This window comes from Pomacea canaliculata, linkage group LG6, assembly GCF_003073045.1.
Source record: "Pomacea canaliculata isolate SZHN2017 linkage group LG6, ASM307304v1, whole genome shotgun sequence".
Taxonomy (NCBI): domain Eukaryota; kingdom Metazoa; phylum Mollusca; class Gastropoda; order Architaenioglossa; family Ampullariidae; genus Pomacea; species Pomacea canaliculata.
In genome coordinates this window covers 26,962,487-26,982,852 of record NC_037595.1, presented here as the reverse complement: position 1 = coordinate 26,982,852, position 20,366 = coordinate 26,962,487, and the positions used below count along the sequence as shown (strand labels likewise).

General features: G+C 39.9%; 3 protein-coding genes across 6 annotated transcripts; 2 read left to right on the top strand and 1 right to left on the bottom strand.

Annotated features, from left to right (window-relative positions):
* Positions 1 to 451: 451 nt before the first annotated feature.
* Positions 452 to 4,072, bottom strand: LOC112565792 (cytochrome P450 2B5-like). Its single transcript, XM_025241561.1, has 4 exons — positions 4,061 to 4,072; positions 1,362 to 1,740; positions 826 to 1,147; positions 452 to 716 (listed from the first exon to the last, which is right to left on the bottom strand). The coding sequence occupies exons 2-4, from the start codon at positions 1,711 to 1,713 to the stop codon at positions 692 to 694; spliced, it is 699 nt and encodes a 232-aa protein (XP_025097346.1). The 5' UTR covers positions 1,714 to 1,740; positions 4,061 to 4,072; the 3' UTR covers positions 452 to 691.
* LOC112565789 (cytochrome P450 2U1-like) lies at positions 2,867 to 10,177 on the top strand. Of its 2 annotated transcripts, none has more exons than XM_025241558.1 (5): positions 2,867 to 3,061; positions 4,880 to 5,244; positions 6,093 to 6,620; positions 8,441 to 8,881; positions 9,315 to 10,177. In XM_025241558.1, the coding sequence occupies exons 2-5, from the start codon at positions 4,914 to 4,916 to the stop codon at positions 9,518 to 9,520; spliced, it is 1,506 nt and encodes a 501-aa protein (XP_025097343.1). In that variant the 5' UTR covers positions 2,867 to 3,061; positions 4,880 to 4,913; the 3' UTR covers positions 9,521 to 10,177. The 2 variants fall into 2 exon arrangements, with proteins under 2 accessions (XP_025097343.1, XP_025097342.1); XM_025241557.1 differs by having other exon boundaries at positions 4,844 to 5,244.
* LOC112565788 (cytochrome P450 2J6-like) lies at positions 3,709 to 19,941 on the top strand. 3 transcript variants are annotated; one of them, XM_025241555.1, is made up of 5 exons: positions 3,709 to 3,721; positions 13,630 to 14,033; positions 14,784 to 15,311; positions 16,408 to 16,848; positions 18,425 to 19,941. In XM_025241555.1, exons 2-5 carry the CDS (start codon positions 13,682 to 13,684, stop codon positions 18,628 to 18,630), a joined length of 1,527 nt encoding a protein of 508 aa, XP_025097340.1. In that variant the 5' UTR covers positions 3,709 to 3,721; positions 13,630 to 13,681; the 3' UTR covers positions 18,631 to 19,941. The 3 variants fall into 3 exon arrangements, with proteins under 3 accessions (XP_025097340.1, XP_025097339.1, XP_025097341.1); XM_025241554.1 differs by lacking the exon at positions 3,709 to 3,721 and adding an exon at positions 11,160 to 11,302; XM_025241556.1 differs by lacking the exon at positions 3,709 to 3,721 and adding an exon at positions 13,268 to 13,288.
* Positions 19,942 to 20,366: the final 425 nt, after the last annotated feature.

Genomic DNA, 20,366 nt, shown 5'->3' with positions numbered 1-20,366 from the left:
ATAGCTTTAATCTCTGATGTCACATAATGAGGCTATTTCCTCAATTATTCAGCGCATGCGCATAGCACGCTGGGGGTGGTTAGGGTTGATGACTGGGGTCTGTTAACCATCCAGTTGACGTTACTAAGACATGAACGTACGAAGGTACAGAGATGGGTGGAAATGAACACTGTTGTGTTATATATTGCTGCGACAGAAAATTAAAAAATTTAGTAGTAAAGTTAGTACTATCTTATTTTGTAAGATATAAATCAATAAATATTCATAAAGCTGTCACATAATTCACATCTATATTCACTCTCTATCTGTTTAATCCTTTGCAAATCAATGTTTTCTGATTTTCCTCCTGTGTGTTTGTGTGTCTTTTATTTCCTCGTTCTTTAATCTGCTTTACATTGTATGTAGTACACAAATCTAAAATTATAAAGTTCACAACAAAAAGTAAAAAATCCCATAACAGAACAAGAACAATGAAAAGCTACAATTCGCAGCGAGGACTGGAGTGAGGCAAGGTTGTATATGCTCTCGCTGACAATCTTGCTGATCGTCATAGACTGGATCATGACAAGAACAACCTCTAACAGCAACACGGGCGTTCAGTGGACCTTTGCCAGGCAAGTTCAGGATCTCGACTTTGCGGATGACATCAGCCTCTTGTCCCACAAGCAACAACGTGCACAGACGAAGCTCACTAGGCTCGCAGAGCGATGACTGGCCTGAAAATCAACATCAAGAAGACAGGAGATAATGCGGGTCAACAACAAACGAGAAGCCCCACTACGACTACATGGAGAATGTATTACAGAGTCTGACCGTTTTACCTACCTTGGCAGCATAGGCAGCAAAGATGGAGGTAGAGACGAAGATGTAAGAAACCGATTAAACAAAGTGAGGCTTGCATTCCACACGTTGTATTCGAAGCGTTCTCCGAAGACGATGGAGCAAATGTTGTTGGACACACTGGTGTAAGTAAGTGTTTTGGGGTCGAAGGCAGCACCCTGAAGAGCGGCCACGGCCTTGACATACTCTCTGACCTCCTCCTGGATCTTCTCGGCCAGCAAGTTCCTGCCCAGCCCCATCTCACGCAGAATCTCCAACGACACCTTCCGCTGCTCCTTCCAATGGGCGCCCGATGTACCGACAACACCTGGTCACGTAAGGAAGGGTTATTAAGGATACTTGCGCACGCAAACAGTTTTGGGAATATTTATTTAGTGTACGTCACGAGTTAAATGTTGAAGACCGTCTTAACATATTATAAAGTCGTTTGGGAGTGAGATTCATCAGGTAAGGGAAAAGCAGCAATCATTTCCTCTCTCGCAGGTGTAAGGGGTTAGTGTCGTATTCTACTGCATCCTCACCTCTATTTTTCGCAATTACATCCGTGAGGAACATGTGAGGCCGGTCTGAGAAGACGTCGCCATGTGTCATCAGGGCGTCCTTGATGACCCTGTAGCCACTTAGCACCACTATCAGACGGTTGCCAACGTAGAGACTGAATACGTCGCCGTACTGTCGCCGCCATGCTGCGAACTGCACTCTGGGATTTCTGCTTAGCAAGTGCTGATGACCGATCAGAGGGAGGGCTGTTCCAGACCCCGGGGGTAAGCTGGAAGGACGCCGAGTCGACCACCGCCATAGTAAGAGCACCAGCGTCACCATCACACCCAGCAGAAATGTTGTGGCCTCATCTTGAGCCATCGCTGTAGTCATGGCAACGGAAATATACTGTGTAGAACACTGCGAAGTTTAAATAAATATATTTTATATCTTTTTTAGTAATTCAACTCTCTTTTTTATCGTTTTTTCCTAAGGGATACATACTTTTAATCCCTAATATAACACAATGGGGGTATTTCCTCAATTATTCAGCGCATGCGCAGAGCGCGCTGGTGGGTGGTTAGGGTTGATGGCTGGGGTCTGTTGACCACCCAGTTGCTGTTACTAAGACATGAACGTACGACGGTACAAAGATGGGTGGAAATGATCACTGTTGTGTTATAAATTGCTGTGACAGTAAATTGAAATAAAAAGAAAAAACTTTTTCAGATAGTAAACGCCTAAAAACCCGAAAGACTAAAATTGTGGTATGATTGTAAACGATACGAAGAGAGAATTTCGTGTGACAAGAAATTAATTTCGTGTTAAGATTTTCACATAAATGACCCAGCTAGACAGTACATCGTGGTATAAAACTGTAAGCTCACGCAAACATTACCACAAGGACCAAAACAATTGGTTACAATGTAAGCTAGAACTTATTTGCCAGGCTTGGAAAAAAAATTATGTAAAATATTCATCGTGAGGATTGATTCCGAAATAACAGCTGACGGAGGGAAGCTTTAAAGTGTGAAGATTAAAACTTTTGTAAGATATAAATCAATCAATATCCATAAAGTTGTCACATAATTCACATCTATATTCACTATCTATTTGTTTAATTCTTTCCTGATGAAACTAATCTGTAATTAAATGCCAGCTGTTGTCCTTCCCAGGACCCAAAGCGTCCAGTCATTCAGTTGCTGTTACACATGAGCGTAAAGAGAAAGGACGAAGATGTCTACTGTGTTATAATTGCCCCAATCAATATCTATAAGCTGTCACACAATTAATATTGTTTTGGTAAAGGAACGAATCGTTGTAGAAACAGAAATGTGCAAAGTTATGTTTTGTTTCTCGCAGAACCAAAAGTGTTGTAGTCGTGATCTCTGTCAGGACAATATATATTATTCTTGGCTTTTGGATGAATTAATTAAATCCATCATCACAAAGAGGCTAGCTGTCAACAGGTAGATCTCGCGCTACAGTACAGTACAGGTGACCGCTGTGTGAACCACCCATACCACGTGACTTGAAATACCACATATGACTTCAAGTAAAAACAGGGTGACTGTTGGTGTTTCACATACAGCTGTCAACTATTGAGTGTTATATCGACATTATAACACACACTTTTGAACGTAGGTGTCGCTAACATCCCTACCCCAGCAATTTCGTGCAAAGTCAAAGTCGATGGCACTCGTCCAAAGCTCCGGCAGTCCAGTAGCAGCAGGTCTGAGTGGTGAGTACATGATTTTGCGAGCTGACATAATATATACATTTTGTTTTTATAGCAAACCAGGTTGAGTTGTTGTTGAACTGAAGGAAGATATCTTCTATACGATTGGCGTGTTTCCGTACACGAGATGTTGGCTGTCATCAATGATGGAGTGTCATGATTAGATCGTCGGTTGTCCCTGTCATTATATAGGATGAACGAGATCGCCATCAGTGTGCCTTCACGTGTGCACACATAATCACTTGAAAAGATCAGTTTTGTCGCCTGAACCAGGTTTCTAATAAAATGAGGAAGGATTTTTTTTTTTTCTTTTAGCACATCTGTACAACAACATTGAAAAATCCTCATTCCTTGTCTACTTCTTTGGGGCTAGTTGAACTTTTTAAAAAGACAACGGGATGCTTTGGCTGTTTTTTCTTAATGCCGTATTGGAAATCCCGACTCAACGGCTGATACAAAACACTACAGAGGGAGCAGACCAGTGATCACAGCAAATGTGACTGACTATATCACTGGCATCACTTTGCTTTCCTCTACTTGACATTTTCCTGCTCCTTCCTTCCAATCAAGCAGTGAGTGACTTAAAGTGGATGACGTGGCGCCTAACTTCCAGTACAAATAACGAGCGAAAGTAAATGTTGACACCTTGGAAAAGGACAACAGGTAACTAATGCAGGTACAAACCTCTACAGACCGTGTGGGTGGGGCAGACAGTCTTACAAATGCTCATTTTTCGCTATTATATATAATCGCACATTTTCTTTCAACTAATGAACTCATTACTTACCCAACACAAATTCCACTCTTTCTGTATCATCATGTGTGACATACACAATATTTTTCTGTATATTAACCATTTTTAATTTAACTCGAAAGCTAATCTTTTATATTTCATGACAATTATGATTAAATCAATGATCTGTTCACAAAGTCTCTATTATCGTCTTTCCATTTGCTAGTCAACTGGGAAAACTGTGTAGTAGATAGCAATATACATCTTACCGTCTCCTTGTATTTTTCTGTACATTATATGTTTACAATAACAACAGAATCAAAACAATACCAGCACTATACATGTATTTGCATTAATGCTCTACAGACTGTTTCCTAATTTACACGAAAATATCTGTTTTCTTATGACCGTTTGGTCAAGGTATCCTCTTTGATTTGATGTCCTAAGATCCCATCTAGTCTCGTCTCGCGAGATTTTTATGTTCTTACTATTTCAGACTTTACTCGGACACTTACCCTGATTTCATCACAGTTAATTATTACTTAAAAATAATAATATAATGCCAATAAATCCATAGAAATTCTACTGCTCAGTCATTAAAGAAAATGTTTTGTTCCAAGAGTAACAACTGGAGTGTCGGGGTGTCAGGGGCTGTAACTGAGAGACACGAGACATTGTAGATCTGTGTAACTGATTTATTTCCACTGATCTATGTTTTACACAAACAGTGTAACAACATCAGTAGTAGTAAACAGAAAAAAATGAATCAACTGATGACACACACTAGTTAATTCCTACAATGCAGCCTGTAAAAAGTGTAAAGGTTAGTGGTCAAACAAAGCCAGACCCTGTGTAGCTGATGCCAGGCCCATCACCAGTGAATACAAGGTCTTTGAGTGAAGTGTTGTATCTTCTTCCTGTCTTTTTATTCCGTTCTCCTTTTCTTTACCAGCCTAGTCCAACAATTTTTTCCCCATCAGTATTTCTAGTTTACTGTCTTTTCATTCCTTTTTCTTCCTCTTCGTCAGCCATTTATATTGTTTTTACTTTAGTGACACAGGAAACATCTACATTTGTCGTTCCACAAGACAGCTAACAAAGCACCATGACATCTCTACTGAAATGCTCGACATCAACACATTCCTTGCTGTAGGCGTTGCCGTGTTGTCGTTGTGGTGGTTTTCCGTCAGACGACCTGCAGGTGCACCTCCAGGACCTTGGCTGGCTGTACCACTGCTGGGTCACCTGCTGCTGATGATGAAGAAAGATCCTCTGGAGCAGTTCGCAGCATGGCGACGACAGTACGGTGACGTGTTCAGTCTGTACCTGGGCAGCCAGCTGGTGGTGGTGCTCAACGGCTACAAGGTCCTCAAGGACGCGCTGGTAAAAAATGCCGACACCTTCTCCGACAGGCCATTTGTTTGTCTTCAAGATATACTAACCGACAGCAAAGGCAAGTTGAAATCTAGTGAAAGATTTCAGCTATGAAGTAGTCTTAAAATAGTGGTTCATCATAAAAGTTTCTGAATTGTTTGCTATGTTGGCATTTTACCGTTCAGAATTTCAGAATACCTTTCAAACTCTCGTATGGTCTAGTAAGTTCACTTATATCAAATCTACGTCTTTTGTCCTCCTTTCTCCGAAAAATAAAAGCTAAAAAGCACATATAAGTTTAATAAAGGTTTTAAAAATTAAATTAAATTTGTTTATTCGCTAATTTCTTCAAAGCAAACAAAAGTGACTTCGCTTTTTTTTAGAAGGGGGTGGTGGTGAGGGGGTAAAGGTCGATTTATGTACTTGCGGTCTAGCGGTCGTTTAGCTGGATGTGACCTTCTCTATTCACCAGCACTGGTTACCGTGTTTGCAGTTTTTTATCCTAACCATAAATGTATAAATCAATTGTAATATTGTACTAAATGGATCAATCTGGTGACAGAAATTTTGAGCAGCTTGTGATTTACGAATTGATCAAGGTGAGTTGGTCTTGTCCCTTTAAATTGCCAACCATTTTTATCGTATAAGTATTCCTTATTATATGTAAAACTCATATTAAAATATCTCTTTAGTTTTACAACACAAATGCAAAATAATGATAATTATAATGACTTATTATATATATATAAAAGGCCATTCTACAGACTTAAAGCTATATACATATATATTCGGACGCTGCCTGTGCGAACGATCAAACTTCGCATGCACAAGCACACAACAACGATGAGAAACACAATAATATTGATAAGTTACGGTCCTCCAAAGTAAAAAAAGGTATTGTTGTAAGAGAATTTTCATCTTTTACAGGCATTATTGACACCTCTGGTCCTGTGTGGAAAGCCCAAAGAAAGGTTTCTACACAGATTCTACGTGAGCTAGGGATGGGCACAAACGTCCTGGCGGCAAAGATTGAGGAGGAGGTCAAAGAGTACATCAGGGTCATATCCGAGAGCCAGGTACAGCCGCTGGATCTTAAACACTTGACCCAAGCTAGCGTGTCCAACAACATCTGCTCCATCGTCTTAGGCAAACGCTTCGAGTATGACGACGATGTCTTTGGAAACAACCTTAGGTTGATGGATGCCATTGTTCACGATTCTGGGGCGGGTGCCGCAGTCTCTTACCTGGCTTTTCTGCGACACCTGCCTGGAGATTTCTTTAAGTTTAAGCGCTTTGTGGACAACATGCGGCTTGTGATGCAGAAGTTTATTAAACCTTTTATAGACGAGCACAACAGCAGGTTTGAGGAGGGTTCATACGACGACTTTATTGGCGCCTACATCATAGAAATACATCATCATCGCAACAGGCAGTCAGGGTCAACTCATATCAACGGTAAATACACACTTCGCTTGAGTTCATTTTTAAGTAATTTACCGCAGTTGTAGGCGTATATTTTTTCAGTTAAGGAAATTTCTTTTTCACAAATAAATCTCTAAGATAAATTTTGCCGATAAAATGTTTTACGTCCCTTATCACTTTTCCAATGTTTCTAAAATTACATGGTCACGTGGTCATGTCGTTTTCTCTTTCCGCCTTTGGCACCGAGAACCCATTTAACAGAAAATCATTAGCATAACATACGCAGAGATATTGTGATGATTATCTATCCTGCCACCACCTTCGCCATAGGAAAATGGCCCTACTGCAATTTTGAGAAAGATAAAGGCTAAGGAAAATGAGGATGCCTCATGGCATCACAAGACTTTTCACAAAAAACCTATCGCTCATGACTCAGTGCGTTTGCGTTCGAGTTCGCGACAAGGCCGACCCATTGGCGGTGGTTTTCTTGGAGGGGAAATGGACACCAGAGACAGGACCATGTACATCCCTTGACTGCTGGCTGTTTGCCGAGACTGGCTATCTTCTCATATCACCGCGAATCATTTAACAAAGTAATACCCGAAACCTTGGAAATTGTTTAAGCCAACATTATATTTACTTAGTTACTTATATATACTTAGTTACTATTTGTCTTTTATAGCAAAACGCCTCAACCTACAGTGTTCACGACTTAATAGACCAAGAATAAAATAAACTGAAAGCACAACAGACCACAAAGCTCGAGCGTTTGTACCTCCGTCTACACAGAAAATTCGTCTCCAAGCTGTCAAGAAGTATGTGTCTCTGGATTCATGGATATTCAACTCAAAGAGAACATCATATAGGCCCGGATCACCAATGACCGCGCACCCTACCAGCAGGATCCAGGGTGGGAATACCGATAAATGCGCTCCTCGAACGAAAACATGTAAAACTGAGAGAAAGAGCATCCGTTGGCATATAGAGCGTGCGGCGAAGCGAGAAATCTCCTTAGGAGAACAGCACCATAGAATACTCTGGTCAGAGGGCCAGTGTTTGGTAGGATAGCAGCCATAAAAATTGGGTTTAGTGGAGAAGACGCCAGACATGAGCATGACGTAGGGAAGTGGTCGAAGTCGTCATCACCTGATATAAGTAGCAACATAACTAAATATCAATGAGCCTGAAGCTACAGCTGATATTAGTGCAACTTAAATATTTCCCAAATTCGATTTGAGTTTGAGGAGCTGAAATACCTAAACATCTTCAAGACCAAATCTGGATGTAAATTCGCCGAACTGAATTATGTTTCATTCTTCGGTGATGCGAATAAACAAACAGCGATACTACTTATTCACTAGACTATGATTAGACTTACTTATATAAACGAGGATTGTTAAAAACTGGAGGATACAAGTAGCTGTACGAAAGCGTACTGTACCAGCATTTTTGCGTCCATTTTGGGTCTCTAAGGTGCCATGTCCACTCATCTGACAAGAGTTGTCTTTTCTTTCTACTTCAGATACGGACACTAAACCTGATTTCACATCACAATACTGAAAAAAACACAACCAAGAAAGCTCTATTTTAAGCGCAAACTGGGGTCTTTTCTACCAAACCGCATGCTGCATAAAAGGGATACCGGGGCTGATCAAGATCTGGTTTTATCTCTTTTCTAACTCCCACCAAACAACTATGCTTTTCTTGTTTATATGTTCATTTATTCTCCCCGAAAACAAGTAAATGAACCGTTATCTTCTAAACTAGTATAAAGTAAGAAGAAAATAACAGTTAACCTACACTACTTAATTCCCACAGATAACTGTAAAGGGCACACAATTTGCAATTTGCAGATGTTAATCTCCTGAAGTTAGTCTTCGACATCATCGTAGCTGGCTCGGAGACGACCTCTACAGCTATCCGCTGGACTCTGGTTTACTTCCTTCACCACCCTGACGTGCAGGACAAGTGCTACGAGGAGATCCACAGAGTTGTCGGCACAGAGCGAGCGCCCACCATACAGGATAGACCGCAGTTAGTTTACATGGAGGCTGTCATCATGGAGGTTCTTCGTTATGCCAACGTTGCGCCACTAAGTTTGCCACATGCCACCCCATGTAACGTGGAGTTTGGCGGATACACGATCCCTAAGGGCACTTTAGTCATCCCCAACCTGGCTTCTGTGATGAGAGATCCGGAGACCTGGGGTGACCCCGACAGATTCCGACCTGAACGTTTCATTGGAGAGGACGGCAAACTGTGGAGACCTGAAGAGTTCATTCCCTTCTGTATGGGTATGTTACAACTTTTTCTCATCTCATTCAATTGTCTTCATCATATGTTAATACTGGATACGAGCATATATTCTTGCATACAGTATATTCTACTACACACACATATTCACACCTATATATACATAGGGCTGTGTTTGAACAATCAATCCCTTTTAACAAAGTTCCGTGTAAAGATTGCAAAAAAAAAAAAAAAAAAGAAAAAAGAAATACCTTCGTTCTTAAGTTTGTACTGGTTAAATAACCTTAGTTTTTGCATGTAGATCACTCCACCTCCTGGTTAACCCTCGTAAATCAGTCAGAGGTTAAAGGATACTGTTCAGCTGCGTCACGAAAGGTCATCTGCTTGCGATTCACACAAACTTTAATCTTAAACATTTGTGCAAATAAAAATTTTTAATTCGACCTTACGTTTGGTTCAAAATTTCTGTTACAGGTCGGCGCATCTGCTTGGGTGAAACGATTGCTCGAATGGAATTACTTCTTTACATTTCAACAATGGTGCAACACTTCCAATTCCTACCTCCGGAAACTGGAAAGCTGCCATCTTTGCAAGGCCTGCTGGGAGCAGCCTATTCCCCTAAACATTTCAAAGTTCGATCAGTGCCTAGGATGTGTCTGAAAAAGGAAACATCGGAATGAAGTCAGCAATGGAGAGGATGGGAGTATCTGAGGGCAGTGGACATGGCTGCAGTAAATCAGCGCGGAACAGTCTCAGCTTTCTTTTTAACCCGTTGTTTTTATGTTACACGTAGCTAATACAGATTGTTGACCAAGGAAGGCCCATCAAACGATTTCGGCGTCAATCAATGGTCAAATGTTGTCAGGGTCCAACATGATTTGTATATGGCATACCAAAAGCTAATTTTAAACATTTTGTGGGCCAATTTGGTTAGATTTTATTTTACTTTACGATTATACTCATCAGTTTTTTTCTCTCAGTGGAAACTGAGTTATAGACATGATGAACTATGAATAATGCTATATTAAATTTGTGTTGAGGGTTGACAATGGTCACATTCTCGACCCACACCATGGAGATGTTTTACTTATTATTTATTTAGATCTTCTTTGCTTCAGGAATATTAAAGAAAGAAAACAACTTATGTCGGTAAAATACTTGAAACATAGAATTGTTGATAATCATGTTGAGATAGTTTCAAGCTGATATGTACAAATATATGTGCAGTTTTACTTTTAATGCCTGAAGTCATGTGCATGGAATTTCTTTTCCCTGTGTAATATTTTTATTTCTTGATAAAAGCTCGAAATTTTTTCCTGCTATTTGATTAAAACATTTATTCCTCAGGAAATCCATGTTTTCTGGTTTTCCTCCTGTGTGTTTGTGTGTCTTTTATTTCCCCGTTCTGTAATCTGTTTTTCTTGGTATGTAGTTGACAAATCTAAAATTATAAAATTCACAACAAAAAATAAAAAATCCCCTAACAGAGCAAGAACAATGAATAGCTGATCCCTTCGCAGTGAGAACTGGAGTGAGGAGAGGTTGTTTATACTCTCGCTGACAATCTTCCTGATCGTCATAGACTGGATCTTGAGAAAAACAACCACATCTATATTCACTCTCTATTCGTTTAATCCTTTGCTGATGACACTCATCTGTAATTATATACCAGCTGTTGTCCTTCCCAGGACCCAACGCATCCAGACATTCAGTTGCTGTTACACATTGGCGTAAAGAGAACGGACGAAAAAGATGTCTGCTGTGTAAGAATTGCCGCAATAATAAAATTTAAAAAATGCAGGAGAAAGTTAGTATTATCTGCTTTCCAGATGGTAAATGTGTAAAAGCTCCAGAGAGAAATATTGTAGTAATGTCGCACGCGATATGAAGAGAGAATTTCGTGTTGACAGCAAACTAAACAGAATGTGGGGCCGACGTTTCGAATTGGGATTGTCACATGGCTCCTGTGCATCTTTAGTTGAAAAGAGTGAAGACGATGTTCCACCCTTGTGTCTAGTGCTGCTCACACGAGAAGAAAGGTGTTGATGGTAGCAGTCGACAAGTGATGGACAGGACACGGGTACAGTATACTTGCCACGGAAAGCAGAAGTCCAGCAGAACCAAAAGTGTTGTAGTCGTGATGTCTGTCAGGACAACATATATTTAACTCCGCTTTTGGATGAATTGATTAAATCCATCCTCACAAAGAGGCTGGCTGTCAACAGGTAGATCTCGCGCTAAAGTACAGTACAGGTGACCGCTGTGTGAACCACTTGACTTTAAATCCCACATATGGCTTTCATTAGCATACACCTGTCAACTATTCAATGTTATTTCAAACTTTAACACACACTTTTGAAGGTAGGTGTCGCTAACATCCCTACCCCAGCAATTTCGTGCAAAGTCGAAGTCGAGGGCACTCGTCCAAAGCTCCGACAGTCCAGTAGGAGCAGGTCTGAGTGGTGAGTACATGATTTTGCGAGCTGACTTAGTATATAAATTTTGCTGTATAGCAAACCATGCTGAGATGTTGTTGAACTGAAGTAAGATATCTACTATACGGTGGGCTTGTTTTTGTACACGAGATGTTTGCTGTCCTGAATGATGGGGGGAGGGAGAAATTGTTTTTTTACGCCGTGCCAGCAACTGAGGCTACATCACGGCAAGGCAGCCAGCCCTGTAAACAGATGCCACGTGCAGAGAAAGAACAGCGTGCCCGAGACGAGAAATGAACTCTGGGCAGCCAACCTTCACTGTATTGGTGACAGGCGCTAACCGTTGCTCCACCGGACCGCTGTCCTCAATGATGAAGTGTCATGATTAGATTGTCGGTTGTCCCTGTCATTATATAGGATGAACGAGATCAGTGTGCCTTTACGTGTGCACACCTGATCACTTGAAAAGACCAGTTTTGTCGCCTGAACCAGGTTTCTAAAAAAAATATGAGGTAGGGTTTGGTTTGGTTTCTTTTAGCACATCTGTACAACACCCAGTAGGATGCTTTGGCTGTTTTTTCTTAATGCCGTATTCGAAACCACGACTCAACGGCTGATACAAAACACTACAGAGGGAGCAGTCCAGTGATCACAGTAAATGTGACAGACTATATCACTTGCATCACTTTGCTTTCCTCTACTTGACATTTTACTGCTCCTTCCTTCCAAACAAGCAGTGAGTGACTAACTTCCAGAACAAATAACGGGCGAAAATAAGTGTTGGCACTTTGTCTTTGGGTAGAAAGCAGGTCTCGCTTAGGGACTAATGTAGGTACAAACCGTGGGGGTGGGGCAGACAGTGAGTGGTGGTAAATTGTTCTAGATTTTATGGACAACAGATCTTAATACACATTCATGTACACACATACATGTACATCAGGTAAGACTGAAGTTTTGGTTTTGAACCTCAGACTGTCAGCAACTAAATTCTAGAGAAAAAACATAATTTAGATATTTTGTTGATCAACCATGGAAAAAACAAAAAGGAAAAGTAAGTAGGGGAAGTATACAGTTTTCTAATCTTTCACCACGGTTTTGATTCATCAGTCATTTCTCAACTCTATTTAGTTGTGGGCGTCTAGTGAGAGCCAATACCGATTTTTTTTTTCTTCAGCGTGGTAAACAAGCAATCTTACAAACGATCATTTTTCGCCATTAATAATAGCCTTTGAACTAATGAACTTATTACTTACCCAACACACATTCCACTCTTTTCTCTCATGTGTGACATACACAATAATTTTCCTTATATTAACCATTTTTAATTAAACTTGAAAGCCAATATTTTGTTTTTTATGACCATGAGAATTAAATCCGTTATCTTTCACAAAGTCTCTATTATCGTCTTTCCATCAGCTGGTCGACTGGGAAAACTGTTTAGTAGATTGCAATACACACCTTATCACCTTGTATATTTCTGCACATTATATGTTTACAATAACAACAGAACCAAATCAATGCCAGGACTACACATATATTTACATTAATTCTCTACAGACTGTCTTTTAATTCACAGGAAAATATCTTTTTTTTCACAAACAATTTTGTCATCCTAATAAACATAAAACAGCATAATTTATTTAAAATTTGTTTTAATGTACTTTAATTAATTATGAGCAAACTGTAGGATACAGTTAACTAACTGTAGCACTGTGCACCGTAGTTTTGCTATGACCGTTTGGTCAAGGTATCCTCTTTGATTTGATGTCCTAAGATCCCATCTAGTCTCGTCTCGCGAGATTTTTATGTTCTTTCTATTCCAGCCTTTACTCGGACGCTTACCCTTATTTCATCACATTTATTTTTTACTTCAAAATAAAATATAATACCAACAAATCCATAGAAATTCTACTACACAGTCATTAAAGAAAATGTTTTGATTCCAAGAGTAACAACTGGAGTGTCGGGGTGTCAGGGGCTGTAACTGAGAGACGCGAGAAATTCTAGATCTATGTAAGTTGTAACTGATTTATTTCCACTGATCTATGTTTTATACAAACCGTGTAACAACATCAGTAGTAGTAAACAGAAAAAAATGAATCAACTGGTGACATACACTAGTTAATTCCTACAATGCAGCCTGTAAAAAGTGTAAAGGTTAGTGGTAAAAGAAAGACAGTGAATACAAGGTCTTTGAGTGAAGTGTTGTATCTTCTTCCTGTCTTTTGTTACATTCTGCTTTTTTTACATGCTTAGTCCAACAATATGTTTCCAGATCAGTATTTCTAGTTTACTGTCTTTGCATTCCTATTTCTTCATCTTTGTAATTTATTTTCCTTGTTTTTTTACTTTAGCGACACAGGATTCACCTACATTCGTCTCCCACAAGACAGCTAACAGAGCACCATGACATCTCTACTGGAAATGCTCGACATCAACACAGGCCTTGCTTTAGGCGTTGCCGTGTTGTCGTTGTTGTGGTGGTTTTCCGTCAGACGACCTGCAGGTGCACCTCCAGGACCTTGGCTGGCTGTACCACTGCTGGGTCACCTGCTGCTGATGATGAAGAAAGATCCTCTGGAGCAGTTCGCAGCATGGCGACGACAGTACGGTGACGTGTTCAGTCTGTACCTGGGCAGCCAGCTGGTGGTGGTATTCAACGGCTACAAAGTCATCAAGGACGCATTAGTAAAAAATCACAACGCCTTCTCCGACAGGGTTCATTGTTTTATCCTGGATATTATAACCGACAGCAAAGGCAAGTTGAATCTAGTTAAAGATTTGAGCTATGAAGTAGTTTTAAAATAGTGGCTCATCATAAAAGTTTCTGAATTCTTTGCGGGAACTTTTCTAGAACTGCTCAGAATGAATATTTCTAGTCAGAATAGCGATCATACTCTCGTATCGTCTAGTAAGTTCACTTACATCAAATCTACATCTTGGTGTAGAGGTCGTTTAACTGAATGTGACCTTCTCTATTCACCAGCACTAGCTACTGTGTTTGCTGTTTTTTATCCTAAGTGTAAATTTATAAATCAGTTGTAATGTTGTACTAAATGGATCAATCTGGCAACAGAAATTTTGGGCAGCTTGTGATTTATGAATTGATCAAGGTGAGTTGGTCTTGTCCATTCAATGTGCCAACCGTTTATCGCATAAGTATTCCTTAGTATTAATAAAAATCATATTGAAATATCTCTTTAATAGTACAGCACAAAGGCAAAATATTGATAATTACAGGGTGTCCAAAAAGTTTCGCAGGATTTTATAAGATAAACGAATGTATGTCACAATGAATTTTATTGTATTATGAATGAAAACTACGAGCACAATAATAACTATGAATGAACCAAAAATACAACAATGATCAATAAGAAAGAAACAAGGACGCAGCAATGATAAAATACTAACGGAATGGTTCAAATTGTTCCCAGCTGTGTTCGATACAAGAAACCAGTCGTGATGCAACACTGCGTAAGAGTTGTAATAGAATTTTCATCTTTTACAGGCGTTATTGACACCTCTGGTCCTGTGTGGAAAGCGCAAAGAAAGGTTGCTATAGAGATTCTACGTGAGCTAGGGATGGGCAAAAACGTCCTGGCAGTAAAGATTGAGGAGGAGGTTAAAGAGTACATCAGGGTCATATCCGAGAGCCAAGGACAGCCGCTGGATCTGAAACACTTGACCCAAGCTAGCGTGTCCAACAACATGTGTTCCATTCTCTTTGGCAAACGCTTCGAGTATGACGACGATGTCTTTGGAAACAACCTTAGGTTGATGGATGCCATTGCTCACGATGCTGGGGCGGGATCCACAGTCACTAGTATGCCTCTTCTGCGACACCTGCCTGGAGATTACTTTAAGTTGAAGCGCTTTGTGGACAACATGCGGCTTGTGTTACATAAGTTTATTAAACCTTTTGTAGACGAGCACTACCGCAGGTCTGAGGAGGGTTCAGAAGACGACTTTATTGGTGCCTACATCAGAGAAATACATCATCATCGCAACAGTCAGTCAGGATCACCTCACATCAACGGTAAATACATACTCCACTTTTGTTCATTTTTAAGTAATTTACCGCAGTAAACAGATAGATAAAATTATAATGCTCGTAACGAAAACAGACGTTATTGTCATACTCGCCGAATGGAAAGCGAAGGTCGGTATAGACGCCTCCTAGTTTGGTAAATTTAGGCTTGGCGAAACCAAGGACAGGGGAATTAGACTAGAATTTAAAGAGAACCTTCTACTCACGTTAGCCAATAACCTAATAGACAATTAAGGTTAATAATTTGGCCCTTGGCGGATGAATTGGTCCATGACAAATTGGAATTCATCCTGCTACTTAGATGCTTCAATTACATTATCAACAAGGCGACGTTGAGGACGTATCTAGGAGCTGATATAAGTAGCAACACGACTGTGTCGGAATGAGCCTGAAGCGAAGTTTTAAAATGAAGTGCTACTTAAATATTTCCCTAATTCAGTTGGAGTTGGAGGCTCTGAGATACATAAACGTCTTCAAGACCAAATCAGGATGTAAATTCGCCGCACTGAAATCGGAATTATGTTTAATTCTGAGCTAATAAACAAACAACGATACAACTTATTTACTAGACTTTGATTAGACTTAAAAACATGAACGAGGATTGTTAAAAACTGGAGGATACAATAACCTGTACGAAAGCGTACGGTACCAGCAGTTTTGTGACCATTTTGTGTCTGTAAGGTTCCATGTGCACTCATCTGATAAGAGTTGTCTTTTCTTTCTACGTCGGATACGGACACTAAACCTGATTTCAACACAGTTTCCTAACGTCACATAAATATCACAATACTAAGAAAGTTCTTAATTCGATAACACAACCAAAAAAAGCTTTGTTTTAAGCGCAGACTGGGGTCTCTTCTTCCAAACCGCTAGATTTATCTAAGGGATACCGGGACTAATCGAGATCAGGTTTTATCTCTCCCCTAACTACCACAAAAGAACTGTTTATGTGTTCAGTTACTCTGCCTGAAACCATGAAATGAGCCGTTATCTTCTAAAATAGTATAAAGTAGAAAAAATAACAAACTACACTGGTTAATGCCTTCAGAACCACAGTAAAGGGTAGACAATTTGCAATTTGCAGATGTTAATCTCCTGAAGTTAGTCTTCGACATCTTCATAGCTGGCTCGGAGTCGACCTCTAAAGCTATCATGTGGACTCTGGTTTACTTCCTTCACCACCCTGACGTGCAGGACAAGTGCTACGAGGAGATCCACAGAGTTGTCGGCACAGAGCGAGCTCCCACCATACAGGATAGACCGCAGTTAGTTTACATGGAGGCTGTCATCATGGAGGTTCTTCGCTATGGCAACGTTGCTCCACTAAGTGTGCCACATGCCACCCCATGTGACGTGGAGTTTGGCGGATACAAGATCCCTAAGGGCACTTTAGTCGTCCCCAACCTGGATTCTGTAATGAGAGATCCGGAGACCTGGGGTGACCCCGACAGATTCCGACCTGAACGTTTCATTGGAGAGGACGGCAAACTGTGGAGACAAGAAGAGTTCATTCCCTTCTCAATGGGTATGTTACAACTTTTTCTCATCTCATTTAGTTTTCTTCATCCTATGTTAATACTATATACGAGCATAAATCCTCGCATACAGTATATTCTACTACACACACATATTCACACCTATACATACACACATTGAACAATCAATCCCTTTTGACAAAGTTCTGACAGGAATATGGCAGAATTCAAATCATGTAAGAAGAAAGTTCATGAACCATGTAAAGATTGCAAAAAACAAACAACAAAAAACCAAAACAAAAAAAAAATACCTTAGCTCTTGTCACGGACCGTCCGCTGACACGAGCATTCTCTCCATAAACCAATATACTCAGATCGCTTGAGGGTTGGCGTACCTCCTTAGAGGCACCAATAATTATTGAATTCAAACACAATTTTAATTAAAAAAAGACAAAGTATCAACAATCAGAGATTCACTCCTTCTTTCGCCACACAAGATATATTACCAATATATTATCATTCATCCAACGTACTATTAGAATTAACAATAAAGTTGATTCCCATAAATACTGTCACTGATAAAGTATTCCGCTGTCTCAGGTGTTGTCCTTTCTTGATGAATTACCAATGTTAATATCCACTGTATTATAGTATAAACTGTTCGTTCTTAACGAAACCCAAACCTTTTTATATTAAAGTCTTTGCAACCCTCCCAAGTCCTCTATTCTAATGAGTAACACTAATCTAATTTCCTAGAAGTCGATTTATCATTTTTAAAAAAGTGTTTTTACGATACCGACAGTTTACAAGCAGAACGTCATGGACTTACACATGCGGTTGCCTCCTGGGTGTTTAGCAGGATGATGATAGGTTAGCTGAAGGCCGAGAGAAAACCTTCCCTCCACCGGCAGTTTAATCTCAGGCTGTTTGGAACTGTCCTTTCCGGGCGACAAATGGTGGTCGGTGCACAGTTTTGCACCAAGATTGCTGCTCTTGATCCGTCGGTTACTCGCTCACACCAGTGTGTGGTTTCTTGGCCCCACCAAGAAACTGTACTGCGGGATGCCCAAGCCACAGAGCTCCCCACGGCGCTGACACGAACTACAGTAGATCACGATCTGTGAAGTATATCCACCTGTAGTATACACACAGTATTACTTCCCCGGTAATACTTATTCCGCGGTCGCAGCAGTAGCGAGAAAGTCCAGAGAAAAACCATCAATTCCAACTTCTGTTCCGTCGTTTGCTCTCTGCTTACCGTTTTTCCCAACGTTATTTTCCTCTATCTTTTACGTCACCTTATATTGACATCACAATGTACGTCATTTGCTCAAGGGCAAACAACTTCCAGCCCACTACCCTAGATCAGATCAACCACGGTTGTCGACCTTTCCGCCTTTACCCCCTCTACTAAGTACTTATCCGTTACAGCACTTAAGTTTGAACTGTTGATCGCTGGACCACACGGTTAACCCTCGTGAAACAGTCAAAGACGTTAAAGGATACTGTTCAGCGGCGTCACGAAAGGTCGTCTGCTGGTGATACACACAAACTTTAATCTTAAACATTTGTTGAAATAAACATTTCAAATTCGACCTTAAGTATGGTTCAAAATTTCTGTTACAGGTCGGCGCATCTGCTTGGGTGAAACGATTGCTCGAATGGAATTACTTCTGTACATTTCAACAATGGTGCAACACTTCCGATTCCTACCTCCGGAAACTGGAGAGCTGCCATCTTTGCAAGGCCTGCTTGGAGCAACCCATTCCCCTAAACATTTTAAAGTTCGATCAGTGCCTAGGATGTGTTTGAAAAAGGAAACATCAGAATGAAGTCAGCAATGGAGAGGATGGGAGTATCTGAGGGCAGTGGACATGGCTGCAGTAAATCAGCGCGGGCCAGTCTCAGCGATTTTTTACTTGTTTTTTTTTTATGTTACACGTAGCAAACACAGATTGTTGACCCAGGATTGTTGACGGGTTTCGGTGTCAATCAATTGCACTAAAAATATTTTTAAAGACGCAGTGTCCCAATATTTTGTTAGATTTCGTTTTACTTTCTGGTTACAATCATCAGTTTTTTTCCTCAGTAATAAATGTGGAATTATACTACTAGGAATACAGAATACTTTAAAGGCGTCAGACTCTTTAACACTGGTACTGCAGGAAGCTGACTCTGACTTTGCTCACACTGCTGCAAAACACTTCCGATGATGAAGCTATGTTCTCACTTGACCTATTTATCGTTTTTATCTTCTTTTTCTTTCATGCTTGTTCCCTTGCTTGTTTTCTTTTCATAATTGCTGTAAATTTTCTATTTATTGTAACAATTTGCATTTTTGGCCTGGTTTTCTGGTCCATCAAGGACTGATACTCTTGCTTGTGGTACTTTCAAGTCTCTGTCACATCAGCATGCACCAAGGTTCTGACAGCGGCATGCAGCAATGTCACGATGTGTGTAGGGTACACTAAATGATATTTTTAACAGTTTGTGGGCCAATCGTAGGCTGGAATTCAATCTATTACACTATTTTTATCATTCTCTTGCTACAGAAATGTTTACGTATATCTTGTATCATAAGATTCTTCAAATTTGTAATGCAGCTATACCTTCTTACTATTCGCTATTGCTATTTTGGGGATCAAAATATTCTAATGAAATGTTCGTCCACCAATAAAACTGAAAATATCTGTCATCCGTTGGTCAGTTTTAATTACAGTAGGTTAATTTTCAGGGTTTAATTTTAGTGACTATAAATTCTTGATTTTTCTGTTTATCTGCTTACAAGACAATGTAAACCGTGATGAACTATGAATAATGCTACATTAAGTTTATGTTGAGGGTTGACAATGGTCACATTCTCGACTCACACCATGGAGATGTTTTACTTATTATTTATTTAGATCTTTGCTTCAGGAATATTAAAGAAAGAAAACAACTTATGTAGGTAAAATACTTGAAACATAGAATTGTTGATAATCATGTTGAGATAGTTTCAAGCTGATATGTACAAATATATGTGCAGTTTTACTCTTAATGCATGAAGTGATGTGCATGGAATTACTTTTTCCTGTGTAATATTTTTATGATTTCTGGATAAATTCTGGACATTTTTTTCCTGCTATTTGATTAAAACATTTATTCCTCAGGAAATCCATGTTTTCTGTTTTTCCTCCTGTGTGTTTGTGTGTCTTTTTATTTCCTCGTTCTGTAATCTGCTTTTCTTGGTATGTAGTTGACAAATCTAAAATTATAAAATTCACAACAAAAAATAAAAAATCCCCTAACAGAGCAAGAACAATGAATAGCTGATCCCTTCGCAGTGAGAACTGGAGTGAGGAGAGGTTGTTTATACTCTCGCTGACAATCTTCCTGATCGTCATAGACTGGATCTTGAGAAAAACAACCACATCTATATTCACTCTCTATTCGTTTAATCCTTTGCTGATGACACTCATCTGTACTTATTTACCAGCTGTTGTCCTTCCCAGGACCCAACGCATCCAGACATTCAGTTGCTGTTACACATTGGCGTAAAGAGAACGGACGAAAAAGATGTCTGCTGTGT

Excerpts from the sequence above, each read along its gene's own strand:
- LOC112565792 (XM_025241561.1), bottom strand. The coding sequence starts at position 1,713 with ATGACTACAGCGATGGCTCAAGATGAGGCCACAACATTTCTGCTGGGT. Across the intron at positions 1,148-1,361 it reads TGTAATTGCGAAAAATAGAG|GTGTTGTCGGTACATCGGGC; the intron begins GTGAGGATGCAG and ends TTACGTGACCAG. Across the intron at positions 717-825 it reads TTGCTGCCTATGCTGCCAAG|GCCAGTCATCGCTCTGCGAG; the intron begins GTAGGTAAAACG and ends GTTGATTTTCAG.
- LOC112565789 (XM_025241558.1), top strand. The coding sequence starts at position 4,914 with ATGCTCGACATCAACACATTCCTTGCTGTAGGCGTTGCCGTGTTGTCG. Across the intron at positions 5,245-6,092 it reads TATACTAACCGACAGCAAAG|GCATTATTGACACCTCTGGT; the intron begins GCAAGTTGAAAT and ends CATCTTTTACAG. Across the intron at positions 8,882-9,314 it reads GTTCATTCCCTTCTGTATGG|GTCGGCGCATCTGCTTGGGT; the intron begins GTATGTTACAAC and ends TTTCTGTTACAG.
- LOC112565788 (XM_025241555.1), top strand. The coding sequence starts at position 13,682 with ATGACATCTCTACTGGAAATGCTCGACATCAACACAGGCCTTGCTTTA. Across the intron at positions 15,312-16,407 it reads AGGATCACCTCACATCAACG|ATGTTAATCTCCTGAAGTTA; the intron begins GTAAATACATAC and ends TGCAATTTGCAG. Across the intron at positions 16,849-18,424 it reads GTTCATTCCCTTCTCAATGG|GTCGGCGCATCTGCTTGGGT; the intron begins GTATGTTACAAC and ends TTTCTGTTACAG.